At 37.8% G+C, this 19,473-nt stretch overlaps 1 protein-coding gene across 1 annotated transcript in view; it reads right to left on the bottom strand.

Moving 5' to 3' along the window:
• Positions 1–441: 441 nt before the first annotated feature.
• The window catches only part of REPTOR-BP (REPTOR-binding partner), a 43,157-nt gene continuing 24,125 nt past the window's right edge, over positions 442–19,473 (bottom strand). The window contains exons 3-4 of the mRNA XM_067146985.2: positions 11,091–11,212; positions 442–8,967 (exon numbers count right to left, since the gene is read on the bottom strand). Coding sequence (XP_067003086.1) covers positions 8,863–8,967; positions 11,091–11,212 — 227 coding nt within the window. The 3' untranslated portion in view covers positions 442–8,862. The remainder of the gene's footprint in view (positions 8,968–11,090; positions 11,213–19,473) is intronic.

Below are 19,473 nucleotides of genomic sequence, written 5' to 3'. Positions count from 1 at the left end.
GAGTAACTTATAAATTGTGGGACTTGCAATTCGTCAGACATTCAAACTTAGGAAATTAACGTGTGTATAATATCAAAGCCATAAGACTTATAATATTTCACCAATATTTGAACTTGATAAATATCTTAATTTTCGTGTGAAAAACCATAACAAACTTAAAGTTAGCATGGCTACTTTACATTGTAATGGTCTTGTACTGTTTCAACTTTGAATATCATGAGTGTAGGTTGCAACACGCTGACTATTTTGAGTATTATTAAAGCCTAGAACACTTTAATTTGTGCCGAAAGACTGTTCGCATATTGTCATAACAGACTGCACCATTTAAAACAACCCGTGTGGATAGACTGTATAATGAACTTCGTAATTCAGTGATATTGTGAAGTATAGGACTCATACACGAATACTTGTAGAACTGTGATAGTGAGAAGGAACATTACGAGAGAGAGCCATTTATTTATTTCTTTGCTGTGAAAGTGAGCCATGATAAACTATGCTTCGAATGAAAGTTATTTTTGACAATATGAACAGTGTGCAGTAAGTGTCAAGATGAACTGTGCAGGGAAGTGTATTTCCTCATTATCGTAATTTATGATAATAGACAGTGCTCTGACGTATTTCTCATCCAGTGGATGGTGATTATTTATGAAACAGTGATAATCAGTTCTAACAGTGCAAAATCAAATGGTGCACATTTTCAACCTAGTCAGTTGGACTTTCTCGTGTTAAAGCTACTATTTTAGTAACATGAGAAATACTGACTTGAGACAACGGAGAACGACAGAGATTTGATGCAGATCAACGTGGACTTGGTACTACGAGGGACAGTTCCAGAAACGTGGTACTATGGAACATCGTGGTGATAGCTGTTAGCTGAGTTCCAGATTGCTGCTTGCAGAGCAGTATTCAACTGTTCGAGCTCAACGAGAAGACGTATGTCAGGTGATATCAGTGCTTTCTCCATTCAAAAACATAATTCTAACTTTGAACAGAACTTTTATAAACAGTGTCATTACTGACAAAGAACATCAAAAGCTCACTTACTGAATATTTTACTTGGAAAATTAACGTTTTACAACTCTTAAGTAAAGACAGACTTTCAAATAACAGTGTGCTCTCGTCGTATATTCTCATTTATTGGAACTTTAAAATATCAATTGAGTGCTTCATTCATAGTGGAAGTGTATCATAAACTCTAAATTTACAATATTTACGCAAAGTGTACAATAATTTAAAAAAAATAGGACAATACTAAGAACTTTATACCAGAAGATCAGATTTAATTTCAAGTGTTTCATATTTGAGTTTTATGTGTTTACAAGAAGGAATTACAGATTTTACTTTATTTATTTTATGTAGAAAGTGTAATCAGAAATCGCAAGTGCCAATAGAAAAGACTTTAGGATTTCTTATTTATTTACAACATGCTTTATTATTAATTTATGCCAAGAAAGTTATGATGGACATAACTGATTGAGGAAGACATTATTCGGCTGAATTTTACTTTGTCAACTTGATTTTTTTAAAAAATACTCTGTTGTTGAAATTGGGATTCATTTTCTAGTAAATATCTATGACTCGACGATATAATAGGGTGGCCTTCCAGAGACTGAATAAAGGAAAGAAAGGTGTAATATCTATTATTTCGCCTTGCGATCCTCCCTCTCTGTACCATCTCCTAAGGACTAGGCACCCCACAGAAAGACCTCATGCTCTTGAAATCAACTTTTCCTGGTACAGTATTGTGCCGGTACTCTAACGCGGGTCAACCAACTCTCCCTTTGTATCATGAAGGTCAAATTCCAACAATCTTTAAAACTTTCACCAACCCATTCAGCCGCTACCTGATTACTATTGTAAGTAGTCAAGTATATCTTTCATTTGTAACAAAATACGAAAGCTGACAGCGTGGAATCTACACTCTGCAGTACCCTATTTATTTCAATGTTAGATGATCCGGTTCCATCACACAGTGATGCCATGAAATACTGTATGTTGTCCAATTAATTAAATATCGTAATGCAAACAATACAAATGCTGCAGACAGACTGTCTGAATTATATACAGACATTTAATTAAGGATACTTAAATGTAAGTTCTTGTAGGCCATTTCCATTTTCAACAAATTACAGTGCTGTATATAGCTGTAGTATAATACTGTGTAATAGTAATCATAATAATAACCCAATTTCCTTTACGTCGCAGTGACACAGATAGGTTTTATGGTGACGATGGGATAGGAAAGGGCTAGGAGTGGGAAGGAAGCAGCTGTGGCCTTAAAAAAGGTATAGCCCCAGCACTTGCCCGGTGTGAAAATGGAAAAGAACAGAAAACCATCATCAGGGCTGCCAACAGTAGGGTTCGAACCTACTATCTCCAGAAAGCATACTGATAGCCACGTGACCCAAATCGCACTGCCACTTGCTTAAAGATGATGATGATGATAATAATAATAATAATAATAATAATAATATGGCCTCAGCTACGGTGTCCAGACATATTAATTTAACGCCATCTGGCCGTCTGTTCGTCAATTTCGATGTTCCGTTTTACTCCAGGGTCCTATTTCATAAAACTAACTAATAATAATACCTAATAATATTAGAAGTCCTAAAAATAATTATTAGTCAACCAACTTCTGTTTCATAAAGATTTACACATGACTAATAAAATATCTTCACTCATAATATTAGTTATTAGTCAGCTGATACAAATGGAGGTTAGAATCGGTCTGGTGCATTTGTTCTTGGTTTGTGTTTGCTCCTAGCAGTAGGCTAGTGCTTGACTACAACAGACTATTAAGCCATTATGTTCGATAGGCTCACTTGATTTTTTCGTTGTTGTGACTTTGATACATATGAGAATGGATAAACGAAGTGAAAATAATGTGAGAGAAGAAAGTTTGTTTGTGGAAAGTGATTGCGTTAAAGCATCAAATATGCACAGTCTTTTGCACACTATTCCCTTCCTTGTTCCTTCGACTTTTTAAATTTTATGTGCTCTTAAAAATCTCTACTGAGATGGACTAAGAAAAACCTGGTTTACTACCCCCTGTGGGAAGGGGCAGCAGAATAACACCCACAGTATCCCCTGCCTGTTGTAAGAGGCAACTAAAAGGGGCCCCAGGGGCTCTCAATTAGGGAGCGTGGGTTGGCGACCACAGGGCCCTGAATTGATTCCTGGCATTCCTTCCACTTACTTGTGCCAGGCTCCTCACTTTCATCTATCCTATCTGACCTCCCTTGTTTAACTCCTGTTCTTTTCCAACCTTGAAGGTATTGGGTTGCGCCCTTCATGGCCCTTCTCTTTCTTTGGCCGATATACCTTCATTTTTTGAAGTGTTGGATCCCTTCCATTTTTCTATCTGATTAGCGTTACATAGAGGATGGTTACCTAATTGTACTTACTCTTAAAACAATAATCATCACTACCACCACCTTGGTTTACTGGTGGTATAAGTCAACATTTTAAAGGATGGCTGGAATCTCCGAGCAGAACTTCACTAGGGAAACACAATGATACTGTGTATCACTACCAACCCATGGAGTGCAGTATGAAACTGCTGTTTTGAGGTTATGCTTCATTCCTTGCAGTGGAACATTCTATTACCAATCCTATCAAGCAAATATTCAAAAGTTTTGTAATCTAACCTAAATCTCTCATTGTATTCATATGCTTGTTACATACCAGTACAGGCTGTTCTTAGCCTAACATTTATTGAATGGTGAATACCTACACTAGTTCCTGATCACTATTAGAATCAGAGTCGACCATTTCACTGATCTTCACGATTTAATGCCAAAATATTAAAATACCACTCACTTTTGGTTTCACTAATAATACGGATTATGAGTCAAAATACACTCATGGAAATAATCCCAGTAATATGAGTAACTTTTATTAGTCATGTTGTCTATGAAACAATTTACTAATACTATTCGGAATATCTACTAATAATTTTGACTCGTAAACTAATTACTAATATTATTAGCTAATAACTCTATGAAACATAATACTAACATTATTAGTTAAGATTATTGGTTTCTTACTAATAATATTAGTGAAGCATGTTTTATGAAACAGGGCCCAGACCTATTAGATGGCAAAGTAAAGCAAAACCCTCTTGGGCGCCTGTGGCTGAGATTTAATTAATTTTGTCGGGTAAACACCAAATGTGTCACCAGAGATCTTTTACATCCCGACAACGTATGACATGGAGTGTTGAATGGACTTTCTTCTGCCCTTAAAAAATCAGACTACCTCTGCCGGTTCTGAACCCGGTATCGCGGGATCCGGAGGCCAACACTCTACCACTGATCCACAGTTGCAGCTACGATGATGATGATGATGACGATGATACATAATGAAAGTAAAATTAATATTTTCTACTTATATTCATTGGTATTTTATGTCGTCCTTATTTATTAGGTGTAGTATGCTGTACTTATATACAGTAACCATTTTCATATAACATAGGAATTTTTTCCCCCCCACCACATCTAATGGAAATTAAAGATGGTTAACTCTCACAGATTTTACTGTATACAGCATCCACAAATTATATGTTATCTTTTTAATTTTTTATACAGAATACAAAGAATCATAACTTAGTTATTTGTACAGTACTGTATATCAAGGGATCAAAGCAGAGCCTTATCCCTGAGGAAACTCCTGAAAGGATATAGCTCAGTTTGATATCTACAATATTTTATTCTCTTATGCATTTTACATTTTACTTATTTCATGCATTCATTTTAATTTTCAATGTAAATTAAGTGGAATCTGTGATATTGTCAATACTGCCATGGGTTTTGGTATCGTAGCAACAGCTACAATAAGTTATTTTTAAATGACTAATAGCCATCCAGCTCTGTGGCTAAGTGGTTAGCATGCTGGTCTTTATTCCAAGGGGCCCTGAGTTAAATTCCTAGCCAGGTTGAAGATTTTAACCTTCATTGGTTATTTCATCTGGCTTGGGGACTGAGTGTTTGTACCATCTTCAACATAAGATATCATTCTAGGCACGGTCCCACCCTCACAGATGAGCAGTTTGTCCATAAGATCTGCATCAGGCCTCTCTGGAGGCCGCTATATGTCCAACCCTTGTCCTGTTTCTCTACAGGGTTGGGTATGAAGTGAGATGAATCTCTGTAGCGAGATTTCACGACCGGATGCCCTTCCTGACATCCTCATCAGATAAAATTAATGAGATGAAATGAATGACGTAAAAATATGATAGCAGGATGGCAGGGTGAAACCTGATGCTGGCACATAGCCTAGTCCTGTTGAGTGCACTAAGGGGTCTGCTCAAAGCTAAACATCCCCATCCGATGGAAGAATCACCATCAATAGCGCCATATGCCTTCATTGCACATGAACACCGTGGAGAGATTTGGAAGTGAATCCAGGCTTTTGGCATGTGATCTAGTGCTTAGAAATAGTATATCACCATCTCTTCTACCCTGCTGGCCAACATTTAGATGGTGAAATTCTTTTTGACCAACAGGACTTGAAGCGGCTAACCACAGTGTCATACCATATAGACTTGACACCTTAAAGATCACGGCCACCAGGCGGGCTTGCACACCATTATTATGAGTAATAACTATTAATATAGATATCGTAGTTTGTTTAGTAAAAAAAAAATACTGGTTTTGGTGAATAGACAGAAATTCTAACAGACATACTGTACGAAGCAAAAGAGGTAGTGACTAAACCAGGGGCTCCTTAAATAACATTTGGAGCTTTCGTTGTGCGAGTAAGAAAGTGTTCACGAACATGTATGCTTCTGAGATTTTTCTTTCAATTCAAACTTTGCTGTACGAATTAGAATAATAGTGCTACTATCCATTCATTATAATATTTGAGCACTGGGCGACTTCAAATCTGTAACTTGTTTATGCCACCAATCTTATTTACCAGTCTATGTTTTGAAATGCCTTTGCTGGCGAGATATAGTGTTTACAGTGCACTATGTCTTCTGGTATGGGCTATATCAAATTTGTTACTTTCATTGACCTGTCTCAGTCTCATCCTTGGCTTTGACAATATGAAAGTGACCGAGGTATGAGCGATGCTAGTAATACCATTCCTTATGTAGCCAGTCCCTGTTAAGAATGGTGTGGAAATATCGCTCATAGGGTCGATTGGTGCATGCATTTCAGTGGGCTTGGCAGACTGATATGTAATAGCAACGGCTGGCTCAGTGAGGAAAGCAACGGGAAACTACCTCACTCCTCATTTCCCTAGTACGCATCTTCAGTGACGCCTAGGCTATTTATGACAGCTGTTGGCGGAGCTGCAGAGGATCAAACCAGCCTTCGGGCTGAATACCCAACATACATACATACATACATACATGTTTTGAAGTATGTTGACTTGATTTGGGGATTGATTTGATGCCCAGAACTTCATACATACTCTCGAATCTTGGTCAAGCCCAGTCTGATTGTTTTTAAATTGTCCAGCCAGCAATTCAAGATCTTCTAAACACATCTCATAGGCATATTTGTATTTTGGAAGAAAAATAACAGTTGCTGAACAATGTATACAACCCCCTTTCAGTGTGGAAACATGAAACTCAAGGTTGTTCAAGAGAATAACAAGGCTCCTCATGTGGAACTTGAATAATACTAACAATAATTTAGTGGCCTCAGCTACATACACAGACATTTTAATTAGATGCCACCTAGGTTGCCTGCATGTCAATTTCTCTTCTTCCTAGGCTTTCGTAACCCCCCTCCAGGCCAGTGCTATGCATGTTGCATTACTTAGGTACCTAGTGACATGGCACCTGATCATATTCTCGCCAGACCTGCACTATGTCATTAACAAGTGTTCTGTCTGTCATGGCTGTGAGGCCCGGAAGGTTGCAACTTTAGGAATGCTACAGACATAAGTAACTTGAAATAGTAGTCCTAATGCCAAAAACTTTTGTATATTTGTTGACGATGATAATGATGATTGTTGTTTAAAGGAGCCTAGCATCTAGGTCATTGGCCCTGATGGCACGAGATAAAACAAAATGTAATGATTAGATTTATTCACTGATTAGGATCAAATTATGATGAGTGGATCTAATTTGCAATGCCTTATTTTTCTATAAAGTGATTAAAACATGAGTTAAAATGTAATAAAATTAAATAAGTCATTGCTTTAAAAGTAAAATCATGACAGTACATTATTCAACTTAAATAATAAAAACCATACAAAATTGGATAAAAACATAGTTAAAAGAATAAAAGCAAAAGTTGAAAACAAATACTGTAACTAAAAAACTTCACTGTTTAAAATGATAAAACAGGCCACGATTCCACATGAAATGAATAACAAGGTCTTCTGACTGCTCGCAATCTCAGAATGAGGGAGATAGTACTATGAAGTTTTAGACTAGCACACATCGGCAAAGTCCGTGCACTCTGTACGACGGTCAGATGGATGCCGCAAGTCTACTCCTTTCAGTAAGTAGGAGTGCACTGCTATACCATGGCTGATCTGAAGATGATGCCACCACTGCTTCTTTCCAGGACACCTGAAGGGAAGTTCTCCATACCTTTATTGTTCTTTTAATCGTTTTCAGTTTATTGGAAAGAGGGCTGGCCTCTCACTCCTCCCAACAGGTCATTAACAAATATCTCAGCTGAGAACGTACATCCCTAGCTGGAACCGTGTAAGGCAATGGCGGCAATGTGACTGCATGTATACTTGTATATATTAGCTTGTTAATACTCCTTTTGAAACTACTGTCATGTGTGCATCTTATGATGACAACAACAACAACAACAACAACAACAACAACAATAAAAATAATAGAATGTTATTCCCTGAAGGATTAAAGTATTTTTTAAATTCTCACATGGATTAAAGCATCACTTTACCGATGCAAAGCTAATGGATGATATTTAACTTTAGAATGAATAAGAGAATAAAATATTTATATGTTCAAAAAGAAAAAAAAAAAGGAAAATTCCTCCATGATATGTTAATATATAAATGTAGGCTATAATTTTCTTGCCTTCAATGTGATACACTGTAAATAACAGTGGGCATTTGAGTTCCCATCTGAATGTAGCTGCCCAAAATCCTTAGAAATGAATCAATTTTGTCAGAGTTTTGCATTCAAGGTAGGCAAGCCTGACCCTGCAAGAACTAATCTACATCCTACTGCCTTGACTTCTGAAGTGAGAAGACAGCCCAGCATAGATACAGACTGTTTTATAAGTCAAAAAGACAACAAGCTATCCCTATTTTTCTTATATCATTCTTCCTACAAAGAGAAAATCTTCCCCTCTCACCTCTATGATTTTTGCAGACTATACAAATCTTTTAAAATCCTTTTGGATAAAGTCTTGAGACTTATCCATGAGATGAAAAATGGCTTAGTTACAAATGGAACATTATAAATGTTCAATAAAACCACATGGCATGTTATGTAAAAAGACTTTGACAAATATAAAATACTCCTTTACAAATCTCTATCCATTTCAATATATATTTACTTATCAAAAACTGAACACTAGGCTGCAAAAAATATCCACACTGCTGTAGATGTAGCTTATTGATCCAGTACCTGACTATGTTTTTGTGGAGCTCATCTGTATACATGAGCATTGCCACAATTCAAAAAGAATAAAAGGAACAGATCTTTCTACACTGTAGTATACTGCTAGTAGAATCACGATCACATCACATAAAACATCTGTTGTGGTACCACATCTAACATTTGGATCATAAAACAAGCTGGCTCAAATGTGCAGATGTGACGACAACATACTCTCCTCAATATAATCTAAAAAATAGAACTGATTTGTAATGGCTGTGTTGCAGGTACTCATCTTTAAGGAACACCATTAAGTAGCAGTCTTACACTTGAGCCTTCTCCTGTTTGATGGCTCCCAGTTCTTCGAGCAGCGCATGTATGCCTTCCGGCATACGGCCCTCATCAAGCTCCAGACCCCATGCTCTATACTGGAACATCAACAACATTACACCATCAGAAGAAACAGATTCAGGGTGAAAATATGATTTAAAAAATCTGTCACAATTACAACAATTTCTGCTTTGAATAGGAAGGATGCATCTGTAGATTTATCATACTTTTACAAATAAGTTACAATCACTGGTGATACATTTCCTATTTAAACCCCTTGCACTCAGGACCAAGGTGCTGATATGTCAGCTCTGTTGTATTTAGCTACACTCACGTTAGTGAAAATGGTAAGATGTGAAAGAATGACCTGAATGAATCCAAACTCAGTAGATGTGTAGAACAGTGTGCCAACAATAAGTGATAAGGATTGCAGAGAGATGGGGTACATGTAGGCTAAGCAGGGCACTACCTTGTGTGACCGACGACAAGGTCAGTGTTACGCCAAGTATAGTAAGTGAAGAGGTATTAAACAAGGTGGAAACGTGAAAGTAAATGCCACTATGTCTCATCGATGTCAAAGAGCGCAATATTAGCATGCGGGTTTGAACGGGGTAGAATGATCAGTCTCCAAGAAGCAAGTTAGTCATACCGTGAAAATTCAGGTAGTACAGTGATGCGTGTGTGGAAGTAGTGGATAGAAAAGGGTCATATGGGGTAACGAGCAGATACTGGACCACGCAATATGACCACAGCACGGAATGTATACCATATATCATATTCTCAACAAGCAAGCCTATATTTTTAAGGACACAGTTTTTTTTGTCAATTATTGTGCTACAATATTGTAAATTGTGTTATATGGGCTCATTTTACTGTTTAACATTTATCAAGACCTTGTCTCCAAAGACTTTTAATGAAAGATATTATACTATTATTGTGATATAGTTGTAATTAGACATTTGTCACATTTTAACTTAGTGTATAATTTTATACTTTTGGAATGTTGCTTATATAAGTGGCTGAAGTTGTCCTGGAGGAAGGCACGAATCATGTCCCATTGTATTTTAACAAGGAAATACATATGTATAGTTCTGAAAAGGTGGAATTCCTCTCAAATATTTGAAAAATACACTTAAGTGCTGTCAGTACGAACCTTTAATCATGAAATTTATTTCATACAATTCTCTAATTGAGCCTCCGTGGCTCTGGGTACTCCAGTTTTCCCTGTCATATTTCATTCCAGCAAACCTTTCCAATATAATTTCATTTCATGTGTCATTCATTAATCATTGCCCCAGAGGAGTGTGACAGACCTCGCCAGACGGCACAATTCCTATCCCCACCGCTAGAAAAGGGTCATATGTGGTAACGAGCAGATACATTCCATTCCTGACCCGGTCGAATGACTGGAAACAGGCTATGGATTTTCAATTTTCTAATTGTCCAGAAGTACACAGATGCATTCCAGTCATTTGAATATAGTTTTGAAGTGAAATTTATGTGTGTAAAGGTTATCAGTTTATTTTAAATCAGTGTGAGTAAATGGCCCTAACATGCTTTGTTACATCTGGGATTCTGTCACTCTAAAAAGTTGAGGGGGGAACATAACATCATTTGTGAAAAAAACCTACCTATCTGATTTCAATCATGTCTGATTAATTCTTAGGCTAGGGGACTGAGTGTTTGTGTTTGTCCCAATATTCTCCTCTTTATATTCACACAACACAACATACCACAGTACCAACCATCGCACAAACATGACGAATACATCCCTTTACATAGGGTCAACATTAAGAAGGGCATCTGGCCGTAAAACAGGGCCAAATACATACATACATACATACATACATATATATATATATATATATATATATATATATATGTGTGTGTGTGTGTGTGTGACAAGGTTCGCACCTGTAACTCCACAGGTGTGGGAAAAGCAGTAGAAGAAGATGATAAAATGCTATTTTTAATACCATTTTTGTTCTAAATGATATAATTTCACACCTCTGAAAATTGGGAGTATTCTGCCTGCATATTCCAACCTTGAATTTGTAGCAGACCTAGGAATCAAACTCGGGTTAACCAGGCAGGAAGCTACCTGCTATCCTCTAAACCAAGGAGGCAGTGAACGATAATTTTTGTTAGATCAGTATTTCCACTGATTACCACAAATTTTACAGAACGCATATTATATATCTCGTCATTTCAAAAATATTACCTTGTCTAGCTCATTGCGAAGAGCTAGTACAGCCTTTTCACGATCTGCTACCAGTTCTTCCAAGTACTGGTACCTCAACTTCTTACGAGCCCTGCACTCTCTTGCACTCTGACGACTGCGCTCTGTAAACAAATTCACATTATAACAGCTTAGATCTTTATGACCTTGAAAAATCACAAAATATACATGTAAAGATGCCTATAAGAGGAGACAAATTTTGAAATACTGCAGTGATATACAGTTCTAAAAAGAAATTAATTGTAACTCACTGACTTTTTTTGAAGTCTTTATGTTTTATAATGACTTTGAACAAAATACATTCTGTGAAAGCATTCTATTTAAGGAAAGTTCTTTGCCTATCAAAATACACTCCATCACGCCTCGTATACCAACTTAAAAATAACATGGAAGCCTCCACCTTATCAATACAGTGTTTATTTACTATTGATTACAGTAAATCCAGTACCGGTTTCGATCTGTAGCGTGTTAGTTTGGGAGTCCCAAACTATTCAAAACTATATGTTGGGAGTTCCAAACTAACACGCTACAGATCTTGACGTGCAGCCGTGCAACGCACACAGTGTCAACACCCAACACAATACGGCCTACAACATAAAAGAAGCCCTCACGCTATCACCCAAGACATCAAAATGTATATTGTTTGACACTTGACATAGTATAATGCCATACTAAGATGCACGCTGTAACTACATAAATCTCAGCTCATTATACACAATTTTAACTCGGCATTTAGTACATACTGAGAATATAGTACACAGACAATGCATCCGACTGATTATAAATTAAGACGTAATTCTTCATAACAACGTCTAGAATCTTCAAGATATTTATATCACCTGCAATATTATACAATCACCTGAAGTAGAAAACACTGGAATGAACTAAAAACAGTTATAAGTTTCAACATTAAATAGTAGCACTACATAATACCTGTGTACTTACCATACCAACAGGAATATTGTAGTAACAACAAACATGTAACAAGTTAGAGTAGAAAGAGGACCCATTTTATTTTGTTTTTACTACTTCATTCATTCTTTAAATGGCCTGTTATATCGGGTCAACTTTTTATGTACATATATATATTTTTTTAAACATTGTAATATCTCAATATCACAAATGTAAATAGTAATAACTTCACAAATATCAGTATACATAAGTATGTAAAAATTTTAATTGATGTTCATTAGATCAACGAAATAATGTTAAAAGCAAAGGATCAACGAAATAATGTTAAAAGCAAAGGACCCATTTTATTATTCTTACTATTTGAACATTTAACTTGTTTTAAATCATTTGTCAAATTGGGTCAGTTTTCATGCATATGCAACGCTTTGTAATGTGATGTTTTTGAAACTAGTTTGATATATGACAGCTGAAGATGACACCATAGGGGTCGAAACCGGTACTGGATTTACTGTAATCAATAGTAAATAAACACTGTATGATAAGGTGGAGGCTTCCATATCATTTTTATGTTGTAGTAGCAATCAATACGGAAATGAAGCTCATAGATTATGATCGTATACCAACTGTCAAGGGAATTATTCTTTGTGGAAGAGTTGCGTTTGAAACTAGTGTTCCCGGCCACCCAGCATATAAGGAACTCCTACAAGAGCTTCAACAAAAAAAGGGACAGCATATGGTGGGACTTTTACCAATGTGATGCGATGATCAACCACAACTGGACTCAGGGAGGCTATGAGTTGAGACACGTGGTGACCAGACTCTCAGCCCATGGGTTTCACCAACGTCTGTGTATTAAAGTGAGCTTCCATGAGCCAAGACCGGACTGCAGGTGCAAAAGATGCGGCAAACTTTGTGAATGCTATCACGTACTTAAGTGTAAACTGAGAATAGAATCCTTAACAAAATTCTGCACAGACGATTGTTCATAAGAATTTTGTTCATGCACATTTGTGCGCAATAAAACATTTATAAAATACATTCTGTACAGTCCTACTTCTTGAGAGTATGATGAGTACTGTGTGAAAGAATGCTAAGATGAGTGTACATCTTTGCAGAATTAATTTTCTATGCAGTCTGTTTCTGAAAAGAATGATGCAAATAAATATACGGTCAAATGAGGACACTATATTTCTGCTGTATTTACTTGGCTGCATAGGATTTAGATCTTTCAAATTTTTCCCAACTCTTTGGCATGGAATCTACTAATGTTCAATTGGCATGGCTTCGATCAGTTGCAGCTTCATTAGCAGCTCCCTTTCTCTTATGTTTTTTATTTCATTCAAAATCACCCATAATTTTCAACTGGACTCAGAATGCCAGAGAATGGAGCAACATTTTCCTGTTCTCCTGTGAAGTTTTTGACCTTTCCATGTCGTCTAGGTGCTGAATTATCTTGAAAAATGAGCAGATGTCCAGCAAACAAATCTCTTCCATCATTTCCAAAATCCTTGCAATAAGCACTTCCAGTATGGCAAATCTGTCTTCTAAACATAAATGATGCAAAGTACTGTTGACTCCTAATTTCACCTGTCTTGAAGTTTAGTCAAATATCTTCCAACTCTACTCCCACAAGTTGTGCTGTTTCCCCATTGGTCTTTCAACATACACTCAATGCCGCAATTCTAGAAATGTTCCTCAGTGTTACATCACATTATCTACCCATTTCTGTAGAAAAATGGATCAATCCAAAACTGTCAATTACAGAAATACCAGTTAATGAAATCTACCAAGAAAAAATCTCAACATTCAGAGATTCTATTTATTCTATCTAATCAAGCAAAAAATATGAATCAGCATCTGTTGGCATACTGATAAAAGAGGGGTGGAACTTGAAAAGGCCAAGAAATTGAACATCTGGAACAAGATGGCAAATCAAATTTAGTTTACGAACAAATTAAGAAAATGTCAAGGGAACAAAAAGGATTTTGCACAAGGTTGATGAAGGATAAAAATGGACAGTAATGAAAATAGAGTTATGGAGAATGTTCGTGAAGGATTTGTACAGTGCAAATGTTCCACTTTCTTGGACACCAGTAGCACTTGATGACAGAACGCTGGAAGAGGATGGTATAATTAGGCAAGAACCTGAAGTTGCCCTTAAATACCTACGTGACAGAAAATGTCCAGGGGTTGATAACATTCCTATGGAGATTATTAAGAACAGTGGCAAATGCTGCTAAAGCTGAATAAAAAAGCTACGGCATTTGGTATGAAAATGAATCATGATGTTGAGTAGGAACCCACGTTCATTGCACGTGATGATCAGTGGTGAGCCTGTACAACAGGTAGCACAGTTCAATTACCTTGGCGAGATCATAACAGAAAACCTTCAGTGCCACACTGAAATAAGAACACGAATAGCAATAGCAAAGCAAGCCTTCAGAGATAAAGAGTTCCTTCTATGTAGGAAAACAATATCCCTCGTCTTACATAAAAGAATAATGAAATCTTATCTTTGGTCTGGTGTGCTGTATTGTGCTGAGACCTGGACGTTAACAGAGTGATATTAAGAGGCTAGAAACCTTTGAGATGTCGTATTGGCATCAGCTGCAACGGATAAGTTGGGTGGAGAAGACTAACACTGAGGTATTGAACAATGTCCAAAAAAAGAGACAGTTGTTGAATCAGATTAGGAAGAGACAACTTTCTTGGATGGGACAAAGGCTTCAACATAGGAATGTGTTGATGGAAACTTTGGGGAAACGCCCCTGTGGAAGACCAAGAAAGACAGTCATGATGACATTTCTTGTGAACTCAGGATGCAGGAGCTATGCAGACGCAAAACATACTGCATAGGATCGACCCAGTCAGTTGGAGAAGACTCATCACAGAGTAAAACCGGTCATTAGATAGAATTACTCAAAGAAGATATCATTAGAAAGGAAATTAAACATACTCTTAGAAAGAGGCACTGTTCATGCAAACATCTTCATGTTGAAATACAAAACACTTCAACCTGAAGGGGAAAAAAAAAATCTGGCACTGTAAGTGACCACCAAACACACACTTTTCAAGAAAAAACCCCCCCTCAAATTTTGAAGGATGAATACTAAAAAAATTAACAAACTTGCACAAAATTTTTCAAAATTTTCAGTGTTACTTAACAGTGTCAAGTATTTCTACTTTTTATCCACCGCAATTTTTGAACAATGCCCATCAGCATATATAATGTGAAGACTATGTACATCTCTGCCACAGTAACTGGAACTCATTCATTTACCCTAGGGGGCCGATGACCTTAGGCTCCTTTAAACAACAAGCATCATCATCATCATCATCATCATCATCATCATCATCATCATCATTTACCCTTGACCAAAAAGGAAACAACATACGCTGCTTAGCATAGATATTTGTCTGTTCCACTATCATACTCAAGAAATCACATGTAGAAAATAATTGAAATATTGTCACGGGATCTAAACAATTCCTTGCAGCTTCTAGCAGCCCGTAATTTTCTGTAAACACTTCCCTTTTGCCAATATAATTCCCCACGTCTTCCCAGACAAACTCCTCACCTGCAACACAATTACCCGTGTTTTGCAGTCTATTTATGTCATCACACTCACTCTCACTGTCACTACTTTCACTTTCAGACTCTATATCTGAAATCATCCTTCTGGGAAACCAAGATTTTTGCCTCGTCATTCACTAAAACTTCACTAATATTGGAATCCGCGATTGCAAGCACACGTTTAGCAGCCATGATGTAAGCATAACAACACAGTAAAAAAACTCGCTATTTGAAATCCAATTTATCACATGTAATCGAAGCAAAATTGATATTTTTATATTTGAGATGAAAGATCAAAGCATTCTCCATTGATATAACCCAACAGAATGGTAATAGTTACGAATCCAGGCACAAGGTGGATGCACAAAGCAAGCAGTGCAAAGTGCGTGCAGATAATGGCACTCCGCAACAGAGAATGGCTATGTCATGACATGCAGTACACGTCATTCCACACTGAGCGGTTAATACAGGTTCTAAGTACGGAACTGAACTGCGAAGTGCGGGCATTCCCATGTTGTCGCTGCGCTGTGTAACAGGAATTAATGAGTCAAAGGGAGGCGGATAAGCTGGGTGTGCCAGCTGTTTCCATATGAGCAATCAAAGATTGCATTAAAAAGCGCTTATAGTATGATCTGAATGTGAAAATGGCATCCGTATCCGTCGGTTGTAAGACACTTGTTGTATTAGGGGAGAACCAAAACAGTTTCACTTTTGACAATGTTATGTTTGGGTGGCAGGTGGCATTATAGAGGAAAAGAATAATTTTTCAGTTTTCATTTTTATTATTGCGTTTAATCCATTCCACCCCTCTTCCGTTGAATTAGCAGCACCGCCATCTCGATCCACCTATACTGCCTGCTCTATGCGAGCCTTTTGGCGACTACGCTGTGACAAAATTTCTCCACTAGATGGCAGACATAGACGCACACTATTCTAAACTTGTTCTAATGACTACAGCCTACAAAACACTATGCAGTATGGTCATATGTTCACTGAAGCTCGTAAATTACATCAGTAATATCAAATATCAGCAATATTACCTGTATGAAGTCGCACTTGGCCTCTTCAGGCACAATTTAAAGTTTTCCTGGACGAAGGCTTGGGGTGGTACCGTACGTTTTGTGTTCTTGCCAACGCAATATCAAATAATAGAGGTCTTACGAACTTGGTTAGGACAATATCACTAACAGTTTGCTGATGTTCTTTGACCTCACACTGTAACAAAACACATTCTGAAAGGTTTTTTTGCTATTTGTTATACGTCGCACCGATACAGGTAGGTCTTATGGCGACGATGGGATAGGAAAGGCCTAGGAATGGGAAGGAAGCGGCCGTGGCCTTAATTAAGGTACAGCCCCAGCATTTTCCTGGTGTGAAAATGGGAAACCACAAAAAACCATCTTCAGGGGTGCCGACAGTGGGGTTCGAACCCACTATCCTAACCGCACGGCCATCTCCCCCGGTATTCTGAAAGGGAAGACGTCGGAAGTCCTCGGATTACGCTCGTACGTTTGAAGGACTTCGACAATTGGGCACAGCAGCTTAAACGAACTCCTGCAAATGCTTCACCAGAGCAACAAAACAAGGTTTTGGGTGTCGAACTCCTCCTCCGTCCTGATGCATAATTAGTTCCATCTAGCGGTGTCGAAGCTTTAGGCAGTGGGATGTTGCTGACACAAATGTCACACTCCATCCTCTCTTCAACAACACGAACAGTACTCGCAAATTAGGATTTGATTTCCTGTTTCTAGTTTGATTGGAATATTATCGTCTGGATATCTGAGGTTGTCCAAAATGTCTAAACATGAAGACGTTTTGTTTTGTGATTATCCGTCACCATTCTTAGCACAAGGAATCCACTATCCTTCTCGGCTTTAATCACTTTCTGGAAAAAAATCCGCAGCCTGTTTCCAGTCATTCGACAGGGTCAGGAATGGAATGAATGAAGCCCCATCTAGCAGCGGGGATAGGATTTGTGCCGGCTGCCGAAGCCTGTCGCACTCCTCCAGGGCAATGATTAATAAATGACAGGTGAAATGAAATTATATTGGAGATTGTTAGTGGAATGAGAAATGGCAGGGAAAACCGGAGTATCTGGAGAAAAACCTGGTCCGCCTCCGCTTTGTCCGGCACAAATCTCAAATGGAGTGACCGGGATTTGAACCACATAACCCAGCGGTGAGAGGCCGCCTGAGCCGCAGAGGCTCCATCATCTTCTGAAATAATGTGTAAAGGCACAGATGCGAGAGTAATCTGAGGATATCCAATTACTTCCTTTATTAGGTCCTTGCCTAGATATAGCCGACAGCCGCTTTTCTTTTAATTCCCTTCTAGACGGTATTTCATTGAGTCATATCTTTTCTGGCTGCGAACCACCTTGACGAGATAGGAAAAATGGTACACAACAGTTGAATATTTCTGGGGAAAAATCTGAAGTTTCAGTTCTACGAAAAATATACGCTGCACGAACACAAAGAAACAAGTACCAACACCTTAAAATCACTTTTGAAATATCTGTAAGCATAGCACGATTAATTAATTTCACAGTCCTTTGCAAAATATCTCTTGTGCGAACGGAAATGACCAGACACATTTACTCATTGTGTGAAATAACTTAGGTTTTCACACACATTCATGCACCAATAACACAGTGCTACACCCACACTGACAGCGAAGATTGTGCGTCTACTGCTGCACTCTTACGGCAACTTGGAGAAATATTGGTAGTCGCGCCTTCCTGCGTTAAACTAGTGGCATAGAGCAGGCAGTATACGAGGATCGAGACGGCAGTGATTAGCAGTCATGCAAGCACTGTTATTGCTTTGCCACACAACTGGAAGGCTGTTGATTTTCAGATTCTTGACATACATCAGTTTTGCTGTCTTCCCAATCACAAGAGATGATTCCAATTCTCCCTCCAGTGACACTGTAAGCCTTTCCTTATATATTTTACTCCTGAGATACTTTTGTCCCTTGATGGTGAGTGACTTCGTTGGTAATAACTGAAAGAACAATCCTCTTTCTTCTGCACTGAAAATAATTCTACATTATATTTTGAAAACAAACGTAGCAGTTTTGATTCCCAATCATACACTACACTATCATTCAGATCCTTAGGTTCCCCGCAAATTTGACTCCAGACAATATTGTGCCTCTTTTTGAAACTGTTGAGCCATTCTGTAGATGCCCTGAATTCATTATTTCCAAGACATCTGGTTACAATGAGGGCTTCATTTTGAAGCATCGGACAAAAAATATGAGCATATTTTTTGACTGGGCAGAGGTGAAAAATGAAATGGCGTATGGCTTTTAGTGCCGGGAGTGTCCGAGGACATGTTCGGCTTGCCAGGTGCAGGTCTTTTGATTTGACGCCCGTAGGCGATCTGCACGTTGTAATGAGGATGGAATGATGATGAAGACGACACAGAGGTGAACTACTCCCACACTACTTGTTGATTTTCTCATTACCGGAGATCATTGCCTTTCTTTGTATTTGACCATTTCCTTCAATCTACTTATTCATGATTTTTTCTTTATTTTTAAGCATGTTGTAAAATTATGTTTTTGCACACTTGAACTGGAACATAATTTGCCATGCTGAGAGTTTGTCCTTTTCCTTAGCCAATGTCACGTAAGATTTAGTCATGATGTTCAGTTTGACTTCACTTTTATGAATACGAAGTAGCAAACTATTTGGGAGTACACCTGTTTCCTTATCTTTGTTAATCTATTCTGAAAATCTCATCAGAGTCTTGGTCACCTTCACTGTGCAGCTACTGTACCTGTTTATTTTAGAAGATGGATTACTGGCCTTTCCCTTATTCAATTTCTAAAGCATCCCAGTGAAGAAATAGAATGGCAGGTGTACTGATGGCAAGG

Source organism: Anabrus simplex, chromosome 5 (genome assembly GCF_040414725.1).
Source record: "Anabrus simplex isolate iqAnaSimp1 chromosome 5, ASM4041472v1, whole genome shotgun sequence".
In the NCBI taxonomy this organism is placed as follows: Eukaryota; Metazoa; Arthropoda; class Insecta; order Orthoptera; family Tettigoniidae; genus Anabrus; species Anabrus simplex.
This window is presented reverse-complemented; position numbering and strand designations above follow the sequence as displayed.